A 23,093-nucleotide genomic window follows, 5' to 3' on the forward strand; every position below is an offset into this window, starting at 1 on the left:
AATCGACCCGACTGAGGGCAGTGGGTTTGCGCTGTCTGTGACTGCTGTTTCCAGAACTGAAGAGAGGGGCAGGCCTTGTGTGACCCATTTGTGTTTCCACATGTGTTTGCTTACATGGGAGAGTGACCGTAATGGGGATGGTATTAGGAGCCCTGGTGGTGGAGCTGATCATGCACTGGGCTGCTAATCCCAAGATCAGCAGTTCAAAACCACCAGCCACCCTGCAAGAGAAACATGAGGCTTTCTGCTCTTTCTGCTCTCTTTATGAGATACAGTCTCAGCATCAATCATGGTTGGACAACGCGAAGCGTGTAATCAATGACCCTGGATTATACATACAGAAGTTGTGGCATTGGAGAATGTTTTGTTGTGCATATTTTTGCCACATCAAAAAATAATAACTGCACTAATGACAATGAGTCCAAGGAAGAAGAAAATGTTCTAAAATTTACCGTGGTCATGATTCTACAATGCTTCTTGATATGATTGAGCTATTGAATTGTGTGATATGTGCATGAGGTGCCAGTAAGATTGTTTCAAAGAGAGAGAGAGAGAATCCCACAGGGGTACTTCTACCCAGTCCCATAAGATAAGATCACTCTGAGTCGGAATCAACTGGAAGCAGTGAGTTTGGCGTGTGGTTGGAATGGTGGTGGTGATTCAGTTGGAGGACGAAGGTGTGTCTGACTCTTGGTATTTTCCTGGTAAGTCATAATATTCCCGATGGCCTCATATGCAGGCGAGAGCTGGACAGTGAATAAAGCAGACGGACAAACAAATCTGTCTTGTAAAATCAAGTCAGAATGCTCCTTAGAGGTGAGGATGCTGAGACTCCGCCTCACCTATGTGGGACATGTTCTCAGGCAAGGCCAGTCCCTGAGAAAGGACGCCATGCTTAGAGAGTAGAGGTCAGTGGAAAAGAGGAGCACCTTTCATGAGACTCACTGGTGCAGGGCCCATAACCAGGGGCCCGAACGTAACAACAATTGTGAGCATGTGGCAAGACTGGGCACTGTTGCATTCTGTTGTCCGCAGGACCACTGTGAATCAGAAGTGACTCGCAAGCTCCTAACGTCACCAACCATGGTGGTGGCAGCAGTGGTGAAAGTGGTGGTGGCGGTGATGGTGGTGGTAGTGGTGGTAGTGGTAGGGATGGTGGTGGTGGTAGTGGTAGGGATGGTGGAGGTGGTAGTGGTGGCTGTCATTATGGTACTGGTGGTAATAGCTATAGGGGCCAACTTAAATTGAGCCCCAGCACAAATTCAGCACATTCTTTGCAGTATCTCACTGAACCCTCACAGCAGCGTTCTGGGAGGCTAGTTACTATCATTGCACCCATTTTATACATGAGCAGAATGAGGCTGGGAGAAGCTTGCTTGCTCAAGGCCCCAGCCCTTGTGAGTGGCAGAGCTACGGTTCATGTTCTGGTGGTCTAACTGTGGAGTCCACACTCCTGACCACTGTGCTATTCTGCCCCTAAATTAAAAGACCACTCTTATCAACAAGTCCTCCGCTATGACAGACACTGTCATATTTCAAAACTGAGCAATAAGAAACATTCGAGATCAGATGTTTACAGCCATCGACATTACCTGGGAGTGTGAAGCGCCTGATAGGTCAACAGGTGAGTTCAGATTCTTACTGACTTCCTGGTTTCTAGGGCCAGGTGGCAAGCATTGGCATTGACTGCTTTGATTTTCATAACAACACAAGATTGATATCTATATTTAACTGATAAGGAAGCAAAGGTTGAGAGCGGTTCGGTTGTGTCCACAAGGCCATGCAGTTAATTAGTGGCAGAACCAGAATCAAGCCCTGACCCTCTGAAGCCTATTGCACTAGGTCAGTTCAAACCTGGAACTTTCATCCGAAGAAGGAAGAAACCACCTGCCCACCTACTGAGAATCCTGGCCCAGCCAAGTTTGCCCAAAACCTAACTATCACACCCCCCCGTGGGGAATAGATTTTTACCTGTTGACCCCACCCACACATAGGCACATGAAGCGAAGGATTCACAGAATGATAGCTCGTAGGCCTGCGTGCTGCTATTCGCTGAGCTGTTTCGTTCTGTTTTATTTTTTTGCCGAGTGCTTGTTTTACATTGTTTTCCATGCCGAGAACAGTCAGAATCTGTAGGTTGGGCAGCCCTGTTCTACCATAATGCCCCATTTTCATTTATCGAGACTGGGAGATGATCTTGTCTCGTCTCACCGTGCACCCCCTGCCCCTGCCATCATGCCTGGCACACGTTGGCATCGTTATGTTTGTGAGGTGGATCTGACTGGCACGAAGGTGGTAGATGTCACCATATTGTGACTTGTCAGAGATTGCTAGGAGAATGCATTGCTGCCGTGCCATTGTCAGCTCTGGCAAACACAGCTTTCAGCAGAGAGGGATTTCCAGATATGAGCCTGTTAGGTTTGCTGTCACTCAAAATTGCAAAGCGTCATGAGCCTGCATCCTTCATTTGACACCTTTAAGTCCATCTCTAACAGTTTGCTGTGGTGTTAGTTGTGGTTGAGATACGCAGTGGGTCTTGGTTGGCAGTGAACTTGCCAGGTGGATTTTGAGCTAGCTCTCCCATTAGTGTAATCTAGTCACTTCCCCTCCTTTCAAGAGAACATTCTCTGAGGTTACGTTGGGGGCCAAGCCTGGATGAATTGCCATATGTGTTCGTCTGGGATGACTGCAGAAACAAACTCATGGACACTCATCTGTGTGTAAGAAAGAGCTTTATATCAAAGAGCAATTGTATATTGAGAAAACATCCCAGCCCAGTCCTGATCAAGTCTCTAAGTCTGATATTAGCCCATATGTCCAGTACCAGTCTATAAATTCCTCTTCAGACTCACGCACACATGCAATGACACCGAATGCAGGAAGATCACGGGCCAGTGGGTGGAAAGTATTGTGGATCCAGTGGCAGTGGAAGCATCTCAGTACTGGCATGGGTCTCTGCGTGGCTCTTCCAGCTCCAGGGCTCTGGCCAAATCAGCTTACCACATATACTCGAGTATAAGCCGACCTGAATATCAGCAGAGGCACCTAAGTTTACTACAAAAACTGCATTAAAAATGTGCTGAAACACTCGGCTTATACGAATATATACGGTAGCTCCATCTGGCTTGTCCTCAGGAATATGTAGCAGAGAGAGTGTCCCACATCCAAGGAGGAAGACAGGAGATCCCAGAATCCTTAGGAGAAGGCCATGCCTACACAGAGGCCTCATTGGCTGTGGTCTGATTGACAGGCTCGACTCCACCCCTTTACGCAAGTTGACAGGAGATTGTGTAACTGCCACACCATACTTGTATAATATATTTGATTCTCGAGTACACCCTGACTGCTGGCAAAGAAGACGGTGGTGCTAGCAAAGGATATTGAAAGTACTACGGGCTGCCCAAAGGACAAACCAATCTGTCTTGGAAGAAGTGTGGCCAGCGTGCTCCTTAGGGGCCAGGATGGCTAGACTTCCTCTTACTGTGCTTTGGCCATGTTCTCAGGAGAGACCAGTCCCTGGAGAAGGACATCACGTTTGGTAAAGTGGAGGGTCAGGGTAAAAGAGGAAGATCCTCAACGAGATGACTCAACACAGAGGTTGTAACGATGAGCTGAGGCACAGGAACAGTGGTGAGGGTGGTGCAGGGCTGGGCAGTGTCTCGTTCTGTGGTGTGCAGAGTCAGTATGGATCAGAACCAACTCGGCGGCACCTAACAACAATAGCCCTGTGAACTGGTAGAAGTGTTATTCTATTCCTGTCCCCTGTGGGGCACAGGTGACATGCACACTGTAACATGCAACTAGACAGAGGCACTGCTGGGATTTGACACCTGTCCCTACATGCTAAGAAGCCTTAGTGGTGCAGTGGGTAAGCCCTCCACTGTTAACCAGAAGGTTAGGGATTCCAGTCCACCAGCTGCTCTGAGGGAGATAGACGTAGCAGTCTGCTGCTTCAAGGTTTACAGCCTCAGAAGCCCTGCAGGGGCGGTTCCATCTGTCCAGCAGGACCAATGAGAGTTCTAGCGACATAATGACAATGGGGTTTAGCCTTTAAGGAAGAAGACTCCTGGTGGTAAAGTGGTTAAGTGCTAGTCCGCCAACCAAAAGGTCAGTGGTTCAAACCCTCCAGCCATTTCACAGGAAGCAAACCTGATGATCTGTTTCCATGAAGATTTAACATCTTGGAAACTCTCAGGGGCAATTCAATTCTGGCCTATAGGGTCACTATGAGTCAGAATTAACTTGACCTCAATGGGTGGGGCTTTTTACCTACATGGTTAAGCCCTGTAGCTGTGAGTCCAGAAAGAGAAAAGAGCCTGAGATATTTTTAAATCTCTGAAGTCATCACTTCCCAGACCAGTGCACTGTTTAACATCAGTGCAGGGAGAGAGGCCTAGGAACAGGCCCCACCATCCAATCAACGGGAGCCCTGGTGACATAGTGGGTTATGAAGTGGCCTGCTCATTGTAAGGTCAGCAGTTCAGAACCACTAGCCACTCTAGGATAAAGATGAGAATTTATACCTCTGTAAAAGAAGTTACAATCTTAGAAACCCATAGGGGTTCTACCCTCTCCTGTAGACTCAATGGCAATCATGTCTACGGGATTTCAGAATATGCTTGTGTTATACATGGGGGTGGGCTGCAGTGGGTTGCTAACCTAAAGGCTAATGGTTTGAACCTGCCAGCCTCTCTTCGTGAGAGAGTTAAAAGAGTCTGCTTTTGTGAGGATGCACAGCCTTGGCAACCGCGTTGGGCAGTTCTGCTCTGTCCTATAGGGTTGCTATGAAGTGCAATCAACTCGGTGGGAGTGAAGATATGCTATCTTGAACAGTCACAGCAAACATCAGCCTACTGAAGACCCTGAAGTAGTACAGTAAGCATAGCTCCTTAACTTTGCTCAACCAAGTCCCTCAACCTTCGTTGTCCGTAGAACAATTAGACATTTCTTCCAAGGAACAATGCGTAGGTGTGATGCTAAGCTAGGCCTTTAGACCAGAAGGTGAACACTGCCTCCTATAAAGTAATCATGTGGCTACATTGATTTATATTTATATAGCTCCTCCTTAGGTGTCCTTGGGCTTTATATTAGTGCCAGAGTTTAAAATCAGAAAATTCCCATCTGCTTCAGAGATTTTAAAGTTCCCTAAGATGTCCTTTTCCCTAGAGGAACCCCAGTACAGAGGAACCCTGGTGGCCTAGTGGTTACATGTTGGGCTACTAACCACAGGCTTGGTCATTAGTTCGAAGCCACCAGCTGCTCCGAGAGATACAGATGAGGCTTTCTACTCCTGTAAAGAGTTACGAAAGGACAGGCAAGCCTGTCTTTGAGAAAATACAGGCAGGGTGCCCCTTGGAAACGATGGTGATGAGACCGCGTCTGATGTACTTTGGGCATGCTATCAAGAGAGACCAGTCCTTGGAAAAGGGCATCGTGCTTGGCAAAGTCGAGGGGCAGTGAAAAAGAGGCAGGCCCGCCCTCGACAAGATGGACTGACGCAGTGGCACCCACAATGAGCTCCAACGTGACAACGACTGTGAGGATGGCGCAGGACCCACAGCCATGTCCCTTCGGTTGTGCATAGGGTCGCTCAGAGTCAGAATCGACGGGGTGCCGAACAGCAGCACAGGGTAGAGGTGCCCTCCCAGAAATTCACAGGGGCGGTTCTACCCTGTCCTATAGAGTCACTGTGAGTCAGAATCCACTCAATGGCAGCGAATTTCATTTGCAACCCCTGTTTCATTCGTAGCATTTGGCCTTCGAGCCACCCCCCTTGTTTATTAATTTGCTTTCCCTTCCAGGAAAATTGGAGAATAAATTCCATCTTTTAGAATTAACCAAACCTTTGATGGAGAGAGCTTTTAAAAACAATTACAACTAGAGGAGCTACCACATCTGCTACTGTACAACCAGACACCTCATAGGAGGCTTAGGGTCATGGTTTCATGGGCCATGGCCGAGTAGTATGTGTAAGGCTGCTTTCTACCTTCTAGTGAAGTGTCTGGGCCTTAAAGACTTGCAGATGGTTATCTAAGAATCATTGAGTGGCCTCTGTTTGGGGGAGGAGCGGGGAGAGAGTTGGAAAAAAACAAAACCAGAGGAAGGAGGAGAGTCAGGAATAGGGGAAAGATAGGGCATGTGTGGTTCATTACCTCCATGAACAACTGCCTCCATGCTTTGAGAACAGAAAAGCTGGATGGTGCCCAGCTCCTGTGACTGTACACTTTGACCTAAGAATCTATGAAAGAATCCTGATCAGAAGGGGAGGGAATTCAACAAACAATGCAAAGTTCTTAAGGAATCCCGAGATTCTGGAGCCATGGAGGCTGGATAAGCCCCTGACACCATTGCCCTGTGATCATCTTTCAACCTGACACCAACAATAACCTCTGAGGCCTTCCCTTAAACCAAACAGTTGAGCTTAGCTGGGAAAGAATGCCTGCCTGGAGCACTGGGCTCTATGAAGAGCTAGCCAGACGGGAGCACCTGGAAAGCTCAGACTGGAAACTTAGGGGGCAGTGAGTTTATGTTCATGGGGGAGGATGGGAACCGCTGTACAACTCAGAGAAGACCACCAGAGTCAGGGGATTGGACATGTAGAAATTGCTGGATCGGTGTATGTTGTGCTGTGTGTCTTCTCAACCAAAGCACCAAAACTTAAGTAAATGAAAATATAATAATTGGGCAGACTCCATTTGTCTTCTGACATCTGACAATGGCCACAAGTAAGTGCTTAAAGAAGAAAGGATGGAAGACTTAATGATGAACTGCAGGCCCCTGTTGCCTGGTCACCGGCACCTTATGCTGCCTGCCATGACACCCAAGCAGACCTTTCTCTTTCATCCCAGACAGCATGTGGCTCTGATTGCCAACAGATGGAAACTTGCGAGCAATGACTTCTGTCCACTTCAGCATTTCTCAGGCAGATTTCCATGAATCAAACTGTGCTTCGGACTCGGCTTCTTGGAATGGAGATTCAAAATTAAGCCCACGATGGTCCAGTGAAGGAGACGTCTAGCTAAGGTCAATGGTCATCCCCAACAATTCCAGGCAGCCATTTGTCCCTGGTCTTACTGCCTCGTGGCATCTTCCTGTGGACATTGAGGAGCCTGCAGACCATCCCCCAGGGCCCTGCAGGACGTGGAAATCCTCCTGGCAATTGACAGTTGCAGGAAGGTGCCAGGCCCTCCCTGTTTGATCTTATTACAGAAAATCAGATCGTGGGAAGGCACCTGACCAGTGCTTGCCCACGTGCTGTTCGAAGCCCACAGAGAGGAGAAAGAGTGATTGCGCTCCTTCCACCCAGCGGGGGAAGAGAAAGAAGACCGGGCGAATCCCATGAACACCTGCTTGCTAAAGAGAACCCACTAGGTATCTGCTGGAGAACGTGCCTGCTTCTGACCTGGAAGGCGGATGAGAAAAAGCAAAATCATGTTTGCAGTTCAGGACAGAGTCATTCTACAAATAGCATTTCAGGGGGGATCTGCCCGCCGCCGCGGGGTCTTGCACCCAGCTGAGTTTACCTCGGCCTGCAGGATTTTTTTTTTTTTTCCGTTTCACTGAGTGGTCACCTGAGGTGTGTTTTCAATTTCCATTTTAAAAGGAGATTAATTCACTTGGCTCCAGATGAGCGATTTCCCACCCACGTCCCCTTCAGTGTCTCCTCCTGGAGCCCCTTTGCAGGGAGCTATACATCCAATCATAAATGCTTATTTCCCTTTCTTTTTCAAAAAAGAAAAATGCCATACAAAATGCACCCTGTCACAGAGCATCAGCCAGAATGCTCCGTAGAAGTGAGCATAATGAGACCATTTCACATGCATCGGAGAGAAACCCCAGGGTTGCTATGAGCCGGAGACAGCGCCCTAGCAGGCAGTGCGTGTGCGAGTTTTGCATCACTCAGTTAAGGAGCCCTGTTGAGTAAGAAAACTCAGACTGTCTGTTCCTAGACAAGATCACTGTGAGTCAGGTCTGCATGATGGTAGGAGGTTTATAACGCAGTACAGGAACCAGGCAGCAGTGGTTAAGGGCTCAGCTGCTAACCAAGAGGCCAGTGGTTCGAACCCACCAGCCACTCTGTGGGGGAAAGACGGGGCAACTTGCTTCCATCAAAAGGTATCGCCTCAGAGGGTCACAAGAGGATGCGAGGGAAGCTACTCATTCTTCACCGTCCATTCCACAAATGCTTCTGAAGCATCTCCTTTTGTGTAAAATGTGCATTGAGTGATCTCTCTGCCTCCGAGTTCATTTGGACTTCTAGCGACTCTATAGACCATATTAGACCCTCTCCTGGGGGTGTCAGAGACTGAATCTTAACAAGAGCAGACGCCTCATCTTCCTCCCTCAGAGCAGCTGGTGGGTCTGAACCACCAACCTTACAGTTAACAGCCAAGCGATAAACCCACCCTGCCACCAGGCTCCTTAAAGAACGATCAATGTGGGATCAAATGGACAATAGTGACTCAAAGGATTAGGAATCTTAGGGAACACAAAGTTTATGTTCATGAGATGGGGTGACTCCCAGAAGGAGTAGGGGGGCTGAGGTGGGTGGGCAGGTCGCACAACTCGAAAAATGTCATCCGTTTCCCTGGAATGTGCGTATAGGAACTGTTGAAACTGGTGCATGGCCTGCTGTGTGTCGTCTCAGCAACAACAAGAAATCCTTTTTAAAATGATTTCTGACACTTTGCATAGACTATTGCATGAATATCAGAGTACTTGATGAATTTCTCACCCCAGGATGACATCCAGTTGTCATTTTAGGAGGATCCACTTGGCCAAACTTGTGTACACTATTTGTGCTGTGTCCGCAATGAAAACTCGACCCCATACATATGAAATCTGGGGGCTCAGAAGGAACCCATTTATTATTGTTCATTGAAATCTACATCATTCTCAGCCCCCGGGCCCCTACCCCCCAGCCACATCCTCACTCGGGGAGCCTGGGTGACATTGGGGTTCGAGTTGGGCTCTCTGTACCTCAAAGCCACCGGTTGCTCTACAAGAGGAAGATGAGATTTTTCCACTCCTGTAAAGAGTTTCCGTCTCAGAAACCCACAGGGCCAGCTCTACCCGGCCCTGCAGAGTGGCTGAGTCAGAATCGACTCGATGGCAGTGAGTTTGGTCTCCTTGTAATTATCATCACCGGATAGTGTGGGTTTGGTTTGGGGTCTCTTCCCCCAAGAAGCCCTGAGGTTGCAATGGTTAAGTGCTCAGCTGCCAACAGAAAGGTCAGTGGTTTGGACCTACCAGCTGTGGGGAATGTCAAGGCAGTCTGCTTCCGTTTACACCTTGGGACCCCTGCCAGACTCTTCTACTCTCTCCTGGGCTGCTGCGAATTGGAATCAATCCACGGTGATTGAGTTTTTGTGGTCTTATCTTCACTGAGCCAGGCAGCACCAGCACCATACCCCACCATCGTGCATGGGGTGTTGGCAGTCACATACATTGATGTTGGTGTCGTGTCCTGGCGAGTTGACTTGGCCTCATGCTGACCCAATGGGTCAAAGAAGACCTGCCCCACAGGGTTTCCCAGGCTACTATCTTTATGGGCTGTTGCTCTGAGGAGGCAGCAACTCCCACGCACAACTCCAACCCTGTCCATGGAAACAGATTACCAGGTCTTTCTTCCTGCAGAGCCTCTGGTGGTGTTGCGCTGCCGACCTCTCAAATAGCATCCGTGAGCTCCATAGCTTCACCATGGAGCCTACAGGGCTCCTTTGTCAACAGCATAGGCCTTCCCAGTCTTCTAACTCAACAATGGCGTATGCAAGACCCAGAACTTTTGTAAGCCAGCTGTAGACAAACTCAGCCCGCGTGTGCGACTCAATGCACACACTTCTCTCCCATCAGCCTTCTTGGGATTTCTCAGACATACCACAAGGTAATCCCAATATCAGAGCTGTCTGGCTTCCCCACCATGTGCTTGTGGGGAATACTCATGCATGCTTCAGCCAGTAAATGTCTCCTCTTCTGAAAGTCATCTCTCACCACCCACCTAAAGCCCTGCTCCCTTATTAAATAGTTTTATTTGCATGTATTTTGCATATACTTCACAGATTCACAATTTAATCATTCAACCCAATTAAGAAGATTTATACAGTCATCACCACCATCAATTTTAGAATATTTTCTTCTTGTGCTCATTGTTAGCTCCCCATTTCCTCCATCCTCCCCTGCCATGCCTCTAAACAATTATCAATCCAGTTACTGTCTCTATAGATCTACCTTTCCTGGCCTTCGTATATAGAAAATCATACAAAATACAAACACAAAGCAACCCAATCAACCAACCATAATGACTAAAGCCTCAATCAAAAAGAAAATATTAAAAACTGAAATAAACATGAGATCAAATGATAAGCTATAGTACACTTGAACCTAACGACATCTGCCATAATGGACTTTACAATGCTCTCTGTTTTGACAGCAAAGCTTTCACATCCCTTGCCTATGGTCAGATGGTGAAACATCGTTGTTGACTTGTTTCGTATCTCCCTGGCTTCCCATTGTAAGACCTTGGAGATTCTCTACTGGACTTTGGACTTGAACCGAAGCGCTAGGGAGAGCCAACGAAGGGTGCAAAGAGCTGCCAGGTTGGGATCAGCTACATGAAGGATGGATGGAAGGGCAACAAGGGTTCAAGCCGATCAGGCAGGAGTTTGCTGTGGTCTTGAGGGATGACCGTGGCCTAGTCTGGTGTCACGTGAGTGGAGGACAGACACAGAAGATGCTTAGAAGAAATAGTCCAAGGACCATGTTCTTTGTGCCAATAAACTCCCGGATTCCGGAAGTATAAGTATGCTCTTCAAGCACCGGCACTTTTTTTTAACTTGCTATGTAACTCTCCTCTTTGGGGACTGTGAGGAAACAAATAGAGGTGTCTCTGGGGCTAATGTACAAATCATTAGACAAGAAGATCCCAAGGTTGGAAAATATTGGTGTCTTCCACAACCCCGTTGCCAGGAGAAGGTGGTTTTCGTGCAGAATGCAATACACACTGCTGCATTTGTGACCTCTGACTCCAAACAGTGTCCCTCCAACCAACTGCAAATGTGGAATATGTTAGGAAGGGGGGCGGGGGAGCAAGAGTGAGCCTCATAAGCTAATGATTGTTCTGCACGCCCGTGGGCAGAAGAAGTATGGTTGGAATTAGGTGGGGAAGGAGGAAGGGGTGTGAAGCCATGCTATTACTTTGAGAGTTCACATGGAACAAGTTGCAACTGTGAAAACTCGATTTTACTCCTAGGACGTAGCTGACAGCAAGGAAAGAGAAGGACCGGAAATCGCAAGTTTGGATTCTTCTGTCCTGGAGGGGATCCCAGAAGCACCAGAGACCACAGCGGAGAACCCCCAGGCCACAGAGCCAACCGAGAGTAATCATCCCATCATGAGTTTCTTTAAAACTCTGGTAAGTCCTTTCCTCTTTTCTCTCGAGGACCCCTGTTGCTCAAAAGGTTTATTGATACTGAGAAGGAAGAATATGTGAATGTTGCTGTGTTACTCGGCTAAGCATCAGGGGCAGCTGGGACAGTGGAGACCAGGAACAATATACTTTGTAAGAAAAATGCTTTTACATCCAGCTCTCGATGAAGGAGCCTAGTCCCAAGAATGGGGAACCATGATTTGAGCAGCGGTCATCCAAATGTTGTCACACAAGTTGTCTCCTAATGAAATGCTACTGCGGTGTGGTCGTTGATCATAAAAAGAATTGGAAACGTCCTCCCTGGTCAGCACAGCCGTTCTGCTGCTCCAGTGACAAACAGAATACGTTTGTCACTGGAAACCCTGTGCTGTCTTGCTACAGCCAAGACTGCCATTGTAATACGGTGGGACCAGATAAGCCTGGTCTTCCTTGGCTTGCACATCACTGGTTCCTGGCACCCATGGTCCAGTACAAGCCAGACACTCAACAGGGATGCAGTGGATGAAGGCATCATGACACAGACAACTCCCAAAGTGTTTGGCTATCTCCAGATATCAAGACTAACGTCGAAAGGTAAAGCAAGCAATCCCAAAATGTCAGTAGAAGGTGCGGCACTTGTGCACGTGTGTGGAGTCAGACCTGGAACGTTGGGACCTCTGAGCCCCTCCAGGAGGGTGATCTTGGATGCAGTCAAACTCTTGGTGGCGATACCAGCTTTGATCCATTTCCATATAAAACATGGATTTTGTTCATTTAACATGTTACACCTTGATAGTATCCCAAAGTCCTTGGGATTCTACCAACTCTGAAAGGACTTCCCATCTCATTCTTCTATCTGTCGAGTGAGCTCACGTCGAGCGGAGAATCACCCTCAAGAAAGGTGGCTTCTAACTCTGGCTTTCTCATTTTTAAGGTTTCTCCTAACAAAGCTGAAGCAAACAAGGAGCCTGAAGACACGGTAGGTGAAGTGTGTGTCTATGTTTGGTGTCTGGGCTTCAAATTGGATCCCAGGTTTTCTTTTGCTTAATCTGCGTGTTTGTTTCTTGAATTTTACATATGTATCTACTCACTTGGGAGAAAGATGAGACTTTCTACCCCCGAAAGGAGTTACAGTCTGGAAACCCACAAGGGCAGTTCTACCCTGTCCTACAGCGTCGCTGTGGTCACAACCCACTCCACTGGCAGTGAGTTGGCACTTGGTGATGGACTTATTCAGAGATTTTAATATTGCTGTTTGATGGTCTTTGAAATGTTTCGTGTGCACTCAGGGCATTTTACTGAAAATGTCAGTGGGCAGCTTAAAAAATAGGTGTGATTTAACCTAAATAATGTCCCATTAACCACTTTCTTACCTAGACTTGGCAGAACGTGGTAATAAGTATTCCATCACCTTATTCTTCTCCATTGTGTTGAGAGAGCCCCGGGGTGGGGTCAAGGGTTAAAATGAGCACTGGGAGAAGTAGAAGGCAGTTTGGGGTGCTTCGAGCCTTATTTGAAAAATGACCCTTCACTGCAAAGGCAGGTGCTTAGTGAGGAAGGGTCCTCTTCACTGGACATTCGCCAAGGGAAGGGCGATGTGGAATGAATCATTAGGATGCCCGAGAGAGGGAAGATGTTTCTCTCTCCTTCAATAAATGCAGCCAGTTCCTCTCCAAGTACATTTGATTCGAAGCTTTTCACTTGGTACATGAATAGCCCACTGCCCCGCTCGGGAGCACGTGGTTTGAATGTCATGGGCACCAGGGGGAAGCGGGACTTGGGGACAGCTGGGGTTCTGCTTCCTCCTTTTCTTAATTGAATGGGATTTGGGAGACACTTGGGCACTAAGGACATGGCATGGTCAGTCTGATCCAAGTGGGGCCCCTATTTGCAGTATCTAAGTTGTTCAGGAGGCCTCGTGGCGTCGTAGTTACCGTTGGGCTTCGATCCCCAAGGTCAACAGTCTGATACCACCAGCCACTCTGCTGAAGAAAAAGGGGGCTCTCTACTCCCATAAAGAGTGACCGTCTCGGAAATCCCCAGGGGGCAGTTTTACCCTGCCCTACATGGTCACTAGCAGTCGGAATTGACTCGATGGCATGAGTTTGAGTTTGAGAGGTTGTTGTGCAAAGGATCTAGGCTTTGTCCCTTAGGACCTGCGTGTCCAGTTCTGTTGCTGGACGACTGTGTGACCCAATAGCTTCCACATCTGTAAAGTGGGGACAATGAAAAAAATCGAGCTACCTGACTCAGGGCTGAATGAAGGTGTAACAATGCCTTGTAAGTCACAGAGGACTTACATTCAGTGATCCTTGCTGCTTTGATCATGTGTGAGACGGGTTGAATACTGCTTATTAATTACAGTCAAGCCTGCCAAGGCTGGAGAGGCAGAAACCTGCCAAAGAAGGAAAACTCAGGTCTTTTCCCCCAAAATGTGATAGGAAGGGGTCAGCCCTGCACCCTGCGAGAGGTGGAAGGCTTTCAGGACCTAGGTCTGTAGTTCATTGATTGCTTCCGCAAGATGTTTTCCTTCTTCCACCTAAATCTCTATGCACCTGTATCCTCGTCCTGTGCATGAGTTTGCCTGGGAAATGATTCCTTTGCTACAGCCAGTGAGGACCAGCTCAATGAGTGGTTGAGTCAAAACGTTTCTTTTGGCTGTGGCCTCTGCATCATTCTGAGCCACGCAGTCAGTAGGAATGGGCCTCAAACAGCAGGCCATGTGGGTAGGTCGGGTGGCTTCCCAAGAGAGCGGAGGCACTGGCCCCGTTTTGTTCATCCTGCACCAGGGCCTGGAGGGCCGTGCCAGCTGAACTTAACCTCAGCACCACTGGTGGCGCAGGGTCTTGGAGAGGGCGTGGGCCATTAGCACTCTCTGTGACAAACCCAGTGCTTCTGAAAGGCCTGCAGGGTTTGCCCGTCCTTCCGTCAGTTTCTGGTGGATTCAGGCACACTAGGAGCGCCACCCCACCCGCCAACTTGTAACTTGACTCCGCCCTTTGGGGGTGGTGCTAGGTGGGCTGTTTCAAGTCCGTCCTCCCCCAATTGGCACTGAGTGGCCTGGTTCATTCTAGAAGCTCCGTTGCCTGGGAGAGGCACTCCCCGAGTACAGGGAAGTTTCTTATGTTTATGAAAGGCAGATCCCTCTGGGAGGGAGAATCGTTCTGCGACAGCTTCGACTCCCGAAAACAAACCCTTTAATACGTCTTTCTTTCCCTTTCAGGGAAAATAGCGTTTAGATATTCAGAATTCCCAGGGAGAGGCTGGATTTTGTTTGGTTTGTTTTTGTGTCTCCCTCCACCCACCCACCTCCATGTCCCCAGGACAGTTATGGCATGTGGGCCGAACTTGGGTGTCCTGTTCCACCTTCTTTAGCCAATGGATTTGGTGGAGGGGGGGAGGGGTTGGGGTGGGTGAGAACAGTTGGTGGCCAGAGTGGTAAAACGTACCTCCCACCAACAGACAGGAAAATAAAAAGGATATTGTGTAAAGAACGAATTTCTAAGCTGTGCCTGCTGTTGCCCAGAAGGCAGCCGGAGTAGAGCGGGTGTGTGACGGACATGCCGGGCAGACGACGTCAGAGGGCCAGGCCAAAGGTGCCAAGAAAAAGCACCTGGATAGCCCCAGGGTGGGGCTCGCCTTTAGGAAGTTCTTTAGACACAAGGTCTGTATCACTTAAGCAAACAAACAAACAGGAGGAACCCTGGTCTTCCCCGCCCGGTGCACGTGGCCGGCACCATTGGAGTGGGATTCAAAGGGATTCAGCAGCGTATTGTCCCTGGGTGTGAGTGAACGGTTAGCCTCAGCTGCTAACCAAGAGGCTGCAGGTTTGAGCCCATCCCAGGCACCTTGGGAGAAAGGCCTGGAGATCTGTTTCCAGAAAGTCAGCCCCCAAAAACCCCATGGAGCCCAGTTCTACTCTCTCGGCCGACGTCTCCCCAGGGTGGACCAGGGTTCTGAAGTTGTTCTCCTAACTCACTGTTTCCCAAAGGCCAGTGGTTGGCATACCGTCCTCACCAATCTGGCCACATGTCCCATGATTTCCTTGCTAGATGTCTTTCAGTGCACCCATTTCCTAATCAGATGTATCTTAAAGGGAAACTTCCTATTGCCCATACATGGAAATCCAGAATCATTTTTCATAAATGAAAGTTAATGATGAATAAGGCTCATTGAAAAGAGGTTGGGGGTGTAAAAAAAAGATATTACACCAAAGAAACAAGAGCTGGTTTGAGTCTGTCGCCTCTGTGGACATGTGGGATTTTATTAGGGGTGAAATTTCAAAAGCATTATCAATTGTGAGGTGTGAGGTCGACACTTGCCAAGCACAAATTTTACTTCCTAAATGGGATATTTGCTGGATTTCAAGAACGTCTTCCAAGTTAGCATTTTCTTTCAGGTTTTACTGATTTGCTTTTTGTTTGGGGGGGGTCTTTATTTTTAGCGACTAAAAAGAAATCGACTGTTTTTGCAACCTCGCTGCCTCAGGGTCTGACTCTAAGACCCACTGCCTCTTTCTTAAAAGTCAGTGAGCCAGAGGTTACGCAGCCTGAGACTTTGCCCCAAAAGTTTAGCTGAGAATTGGACAAGAACCAGCATTTTCACTATTTATACGCTATTGAATGTCATAGTCCATCCCACCTAAAAACATCGCTGATGCAACCAACGGTATGCTCTCCCCACATTGGGAAACAGCCCTCCTCCCCACCCCCATAACCCTCTGATCATTCTATAGTCTGTTGCATCCATTCTTAGTTCTAACTGCGCTTGTACTGGACCCCTAATAGCTGCCCAGCCCAAACAAAAAAGCAATGAACGGAGGCAGAGTCGATGTGGGTATTTCAGTGCTCCTGGGAAGTGAGAACAACATAGACGTCCCTTTGGGATGGGCCACAGCTCCAGTTTGTCTGGAAGGCTGAGAGGGCCCCTGAGTTGAGCCAGTGCACTTGGAAATGGACGGCAAAGACCACCCACTCTCTACGAAGTTGAAGCTGCCGGCTGGATGCTGCAGTGACAGGATCGTGTGGGCAGAAGTGGAGCTGAGCAGAAAGTTTCCCACGCTGATTCCACATTTGCATAAAGACACTGGGTTCTGCTGCCACCCTCAGCGTCCCAGCGGACTGCTGTCCTGTGATGGGGAAGAGAAGGTCAGTAGTCCTTAGCGCCTTGGGGGCAGGAAAGAAGAGGGTTACGACGGACTGTGGGGGACAGCATGGTAGCTGCTAGTAAAACAGGGCCAGGAGTTCTGGTGGTGTAGTGGTTACAAGTTGGGCTGTTGACCGCAAGGTCTGAAGTTTGAAACCACCAGCCGCCTCATGGGGGAACACCGGGTGTGTACTCCCATAAAGTTACGGTCACGGGGGCAGTTGTATCCTGCCCCATGGGGTCACTGTGAGCCGGCATCGACCGGATGACAGTGAGGCTTTGAGAGGGAAAGGTGGCATAGATTTCGTACACAGGAACTCCCTGCCCAGCTGAGCTCCCACCTGGAGCCTTTGGGAGCAGGGGACCTTGGAAGGTTGAGAAACGTGTGATGCTCGCTACCTCCCCGGATCTGCATTTCATGAAGACGGTCATCATGCAGTGCCAAGTTTCACTTCGGTAGAATCTTCCCCTCTCCCCCTCACCCATGAGTGGCTCACACCCGTTCAATGTGGTCATTCCTCCGGCTTCCCAATTCACTCGCTCCATGTCCTTCCACAAAAGTGCATTGGGGGAAGATCGGATTCTGGGAACACTGGGAACATGGTGTTCCAGGTGAAAGGCAATTAAAGTAAGGGGCGGATTCCCACCATTCAGAATCCTCTATTTTGCAGCTGACCAGTAGGGCTGGTGGCTCTTACCTCTGAGGATGGCAAGATAGTTAAGTGTCTAGCTGCTTCTTGAAGGGGGCGGCAACCCTGGGGAGAAAAGACCCAGTGGTCGGATCCGATACAAAGTACATCCCTGGAGACCCTCTGGAGCAGTTCTCCGCTCTCACAAGGGGTCCCTCTCCCCACTCCCCACTCAGGCTTTCCTGACGTCCACCCTCTCTGCAGCTCAAAAGAGTGGCCGCTGGCTCCTGGGATCCTGAAGCTAGGCCGCACATTCATTGCTTTTCGGTCTGGATGTCATGTCTCCATCCCGTAACCCATCCCTCCGCCCCTGTGCAAAGCCATGTTTGCAAACCTCTGCTGGACGAAGGTGTGGCCAGCAGATGCACAGCGTCCAAGTCTGATGCGTGAGGATTCCGAGGCTGGGGCTGCCAGATAAACTATGCAACACCCAATTAAATGCAGACTGCAGAAAAAGGAGTGATGCTTTCATAGCAACACAAGGACATCCCAGGCAATTTGGGACACACTTTAAAAAAGTGTTCATCTTTTATCTGAAATTCACATATAAACAGGCCGCGTCTTTGTGGTCAGTGTATTAAATCCAGCCCACCTGGTTGAGGAGATTGTCTCTGAGAAACCTGGGCGGAGTTTGGCAGTCTCTGGACTTCAGATAAAGGGCGTTGTGTCTGGGGTGTGAGTCTGCTTTGGGAAATGAGAAGAGGGGTGGGTGGGAAAGAAGCAAAGGCTAGTGGTCTTCTGATGGTGACACCCCCACCCCCCACCCCAGAGGGATGGCATGACAGAATCCTGGGTGGGTCTCTCTCTGGTTGTTTCCATATGATGATATGTGTAGTATTTATCTTGTGCCACAGTCTTGTACAAGCTAAGAATGTCTGTAAGGGGTCTTATGTGAGGCCGGGTTGTCCAGAGGAATAAAAGCAGGGACGCTCCTGCATGTATAAGATAGAACCTTAGCGCAAGAAGTCATTTTATAGCAAGAAGGTCTCCCAGCCCAGTTCAACTCACGGCCCTGGGTCCGATGCTGGCCAGAACCTCCTGGAGACTCTTGTGGCTGCGAGACGGTGGCGCAGAGAGATCGCAGTCTGGTGAGTGCAGGGTCTCAAGGAGCTATGGTCAGTGGGAACACGGCAGGGGGCCCACAGTTACTCGGTCACCTCCCAAGGTCCGTGGCCCACCAGAGGCCGCCTCTGGAGCCAAACACAGAGTCCCAGCTAGGAGGACGGTGAAGGGAAGAGAGAGGGGCTCCCACTGCCTCTCTTCTGAGAAGGCCACATCCCGAGGGAGGCCTCACCAGTCTGTGACCTGCTTGAGAGGTTGGACGCCACCCTGTACTTTCACACGGGTCCAGATTGACACCAGATCGAACCACCACAGCTCTCACCTTTATGGAGCTCCGAGTCTAGCCTGGGAGACACACATTCAACAAATAATTGCCCAGAGCCCCAGTGGGGCATTGTTAAGTGCTTGGCTGCTAACTGAAAGGTTGGCAGTTCCAATCCCACCAGCGACTCTGTGATCTGGTGATCTGCCCCATGAGGATGAGGGTTTCGAAAGCCCTTTGGGCCTTTTCTACTCTGTCACAGAGGGGGTAGGGGTGTGTCTGTGAGTCAGAGCGATTCAGTAACAACAATACAGCTCTTAAATTATTGTAAATACAGTAGAGACTCTGCCATACATCATTACAGAAGGGTAATATTGCAAGGGTCTCAGGGTGCCTGCCCAGTGTAACAAGAAGTGGCTGGTATTGAGTGCACCTGATCACCCCATCCTCATGATCACCTGTACCCCAAACACCTTTCAGGCGATTTTCTCCAGTTGTCCTCATTACCACCACCATGGACTTTCAGTCCCACAGATGATACTGCGACCTGTTGGGTGAGAAGCTTGTGCTGGGTCCCTGGTGGCCCAGTGGGCTACCTGCTGGGCTGCTGACTGCAAGGCCAACTGCTCGGCCCCACCAGCTGCTCCTGTAAAGATTTATAGTCTTGGAAACCCCCAACGGCGGTTCCATGCTGTCCCCTAGAGGCACTGTGAGTCGGAATCGACTTGACGACCGTAGCGAGTTTTGAATTTAAGCTACTATCTTTCATACCCCCACACCAAGAACCAAGTCTGCTCCGCCCCCACCCCAGCTCCCCATAGTGCCCTTGTTGGAAATGGCCCCATCATTGGCTAGTGCCGGCAGGAGGCCTTGCTGTGTTGGAGATGGTGGGGTTTGTTGGGGTTTGTTAAGTGTTCGATTTGGGGATCCAACCCGCCCCCCCACGACACACGTGTCACTTCTGCCCCTTAGTGTGGCTGTATGTGAGCTCTTTGAGCACAGGCACTTCGATTTCTTGTCTGTAAACTGGACCTAACCAGTTCCCTCCTCACGAGGCAACTATTAGAGCGTTCAAGGCCCTGGACCAGCCTTAGGACGATGGCAGAGTCACAGGAGGGGAATTCTGTCTCCAAGAAGTAACAATGGTCTGAGACAGAGAGAGGAAGAAGGGGTGGAAACCAAGCAAGACAGAAAGACGTGATACACAGGCCCTGTCTTGGAGAAAGTCCAGAAGCTCAGGGACTTGGAGAAAGTCCCTACCCTAGATGCTGAGGGTAGGGAGTGGGGGGATTTGTCCTGAACCCCCTGTGTCTGTCAGGGAGTGGGTTGAGGGCACTACTGAAGGGCAGCTGTGAGCTGGAGGGAAAGTCAACACCTGTCATATAAAAAACAAGTAGTAGAAAAATATTAAAATTACAAAAACAAGTAACAAGATTGCAGTCAACGACAAGTAGGGCCGCTGAACCACAGGTCCCCTGCTCTAAGGCTAGTGGCAGCACGGATGATGGGCCCAAGCCATCCACGTATGGAGACAGGTCAGCCCTATCCCGCCCCCCCCACCACCACCAGATACACCCCTGAACACACAGGCCCCTCCCAGGAAAGGGAAAGCAAAGGGGGAGGTGTATGTTGGGTAGCAGCCCGGCTGGACCCCGCCTCACCTTTTCTGTGTCCCTCCCAAAAAGCTGCAGAGCACGCTGTACCCTGGGCACAGAAGATGCCCCCAGCCCCAGCCCCGGTCCATTCCCCAGCGCCACCATCCTTGTCTGTCTTGGACAGCCTTTCTTCCCTGGTTTCATTCACTTGCAAGCACCACGCCCCCTCCCTCACCCAGCAATGCCCCTACCCCAGTGGACGCTGCCCTGCACGTGCGCAGTGATTTGTGCACCGGCCACCTCTCTAGCAGGGCGAACGCACCACTAGGCCCGTGAGAGCCCAGCACTCAGTACAGTCAGGTAGAGAGGGTCCCCTGCATTTCTGCAGGCAGGGAGGGCCGGATGCATGAGACAAAGGCCTTCCTGGTTGTGTTTTCTAAGAAAAACAAAGGGGAGGGGCTGTACCTGGGTGGGAGGGGCTTGCCCTTGAGCTAGTTTCGCTGCGTTTCTTTGCCGTTTAGAGAGAAAACAGGGCCAGGGGCCAAGACCATTTGGAACCTTCCGAATCAGGCCATTTGGACACGACCATTGAGAGAGCGCAAATATTATTTTTAAATTCCAGCCTTGTGCCGTTTCTTACTCTTAAGTGGACCTGTGGGTCTTCCTGAATTGTCGAGCATCACAAAAGTCACTTCTAGACTTGGGCTCCTGAACTCCTGATTTGAACTCAGGAATCTGCTTTCGACCAAAAGGAGCCCTGGGTGACTGTGGGGCTGCTAACTCCAAGGTCAGGAGTTCGAAACAAGAAGGCTCTCCACAGGAGAAAGGTGAGGCTGCCTGCTCCTGTCAACACTGACAGCCTCAGAAACCCCCAGGGGCAGTGAATTCTAGCCTGTCTTGTAGGGTCGCCGTGAGTCGGCACCGTGAGTCGGCACCGTGAGTCGGTGTCGACTCCGTCAGGGTCAGTACCAAAAACAAAGCCAGCACAGACTTCTTACATTTCTGTCTCATGAAGTGTCATGAGATTCCCAAGCACCCTGTGTGGGAAGCCAAGTGCTGTGGGGTGGGGGGAACTGGGAGGGGGGGTGCTAGGGAGAGGTCGCCGGGCCAGACTGAGGGTGTGCAGCGTAACTCGGGCCAGGTGGAGTGCCTGAAATCGTGGGCCATTGGAGCAGGCCCCCAAGACTCTTCTCGGCATCAGAAATATTGGGAAACTTCCTGAGTTTATCCAGACCCTATTTTTACTATCTCCGGGACTTTCCAGGTCCTGAGTCACAGATCCTGGAGCAAAAAGTCATGCAACAAAGATGGTGAAGACGGGGAAGCTAGCTCAGAGGCACCTGGTGTTCGTGCCTGTTAAACACCGGTGTTTTTAATCATGCGGAGACACATGAGGACTAGAATTCTCCCAACCCTGTGCTGATCTCAATACTCAGGAGGGATGAGCGGCCTGGTCACTGCAGAAGGTGGATGGCCCCTGAGCACCTGGGAGGGAGAGAGGAGGGAGTGGGGCTGGGTGAGCTGAATGAATAACACTAGACCTTGAAGTTCTGTCCTGTTCTATCGGGTCGCTGTGAGCCTGCACTCACTTGATGGTGGTGAGCTTGGTTTGTCTGCTCGATTGGTGGATTGGTTGGTAGGTTGGATGGTGGGTTGGATGGTTATTTAAGCCCCTCTCTAGTTCAAATGTAGGTAATCAGTACAAGCTTGTCCTATATCCATAAGCCAGTATGCGTGTAGTGGGGACCTCTGCTCAGGAAGCCTTTCCTGATGGGGACACTTGATGACAATCCCTTGGAGACTCATAGCCCAGAGAATGCCACCGTCTGACAGCTAAGTGCCTCCTACTGTCACCTGGAGTCCTTCCTAACTCACCACTGCGATGTGCATAACCACGCTTGACAGTCAGGGTTTTGTTCCCCAAAACTCTCGGCTTTTTAATATTTAAATGCTCAGAAGGTTAACCGAAGTCCATGCTCCTAGTAGAGGACTTGGAGAATGCGGAAGTTGGCCGGGAGGACATGAGCACCGCACCCCGCAGCCCGTGTGGTGGTTGTTAGAGTGCGCGCCCGCTGATCTTCCCCTTCCGGACACTTGAGACTCTTCTCAGCGCTTCCCCTCATTTGTGTTTCACTCTGCAGGGTGCTGAAAAGTCACCCCCCGCTTTGGCTGACCCCAAGTCAGACAAAGCCAACATTGTACCCCAGGAGACCCAAGGGGCAGCCAAGAACCCTAAAGGCTGCAGCCCCGTCATACCGGCACCGTCTGCAGCAGCCTCTGAGACAGCCAAGGACGGGCCCAAGGAGAGAGCAGGGCCCACCTCCCTGCCTCTGGGCAAGCTCTTCTGGAAAAAGGTAAGTGTGTCTTTCCCAGTTCTCTGAGACGGGCCGAAGTTCACGTGAGAGTTCAGTTGTCTCTGAACTTCCTGTTGCCCCCGCTTGCTATTGGGTGGAAGCCTTCTCATTTGCTCCCCAGAAGAACGAAATGCCTGTTGTGTTAACACTACAACAACGTGCGTTTGGTGGGAAAGAGCAGGGTGGACCAAGAGACTTCTGCATTCCTCTCGTGATTTTGGTTCATGGCTCAAGGTTTTGGTGTTTCATGACTTCGTGCTCTCTGAAACGGCATGTGACCAGGTGCTTCCTCTGGGTGTCCTCCGCGAGCTCGCCCCCCAAAGAAACCAAGTACCTCTGGGTGTTTCCCCTTCTCTTTCCCCATGGTGGGCCACGGGGTCAACCCAGGGAGCGGGTCCCCAGCTCACCACCAGGGCAGGGCAGCTCTGGGACATGCCAACCCCTGGCTGGCTTTGCTTCCCACAGGAGTGGATGGGGATGTTCTGAGAACATTAGCATCCCCACCGTTGCTGAGTAAACCACAGCGGCCACACGTGCCGTGACACTTCACCTGTTTTATATTTAGTCAAAAGGCGTGGGGGC

General features: G+C 50.0%; 1 protein-coding gene across 9 annotated transcripts in view; it reads left to right on the plus strand.

The window, feature by feature from the left end:
• Positions 1 to 23,093, plus strand: part of BCAS1 (brain enriched myelin associated protein 1) — a 67,087-nt gene that overhangs the window by 9,467 nt on the left and 34,527 nt on the right. For 6 of the 9 annotated variants that reach the window (XM_045295453.1, XM_045295451.1, XM_045295455.1 and 3 more), the window contains exons 3-6: positions 11,249 to 11,410; positions 12,339 to 12,383; positions 14,931 to 15,068; positions 22,299 to 22,511. In XM_045295453.1, coding sequence (XP_045151388.1) covers positions 11,249 to 11,410; positions 12,339 to 12,383; positions 14,931 to 15,068; positions 22,299 to 22,511 — 558 coding nt within the window. The remainder of the gene's footprint in view (positions 1 to 11,248; positions 11,411 to 12,338; positions 12,384 to 14,930; positions 15,069 to 22,298; positions 22,512 to 23,093) is intronic. The other 3 variants (XM_045295454.1, XM_045295459.1, XM_045295452.1) reach the window with 2 other exon arrangements.

This window comes from Echinops telfairi, unplaced genomic scaffold, assembly GCF_000313985.2.
Source record: "Echinops telfairi isolate 266 unplaced genomic scaffold, ASM31398v2 ScPeMD7_5592;HRSCAF=6446, whole genome shotgun sequence".
NCBI classification, from domain to species: domain Eukaryota; kingdom Metazoa; phylum Chordata; class Mammalia; order Afrosoricida; family Tenrecidae; genus Echinops; species Echinops telfairi.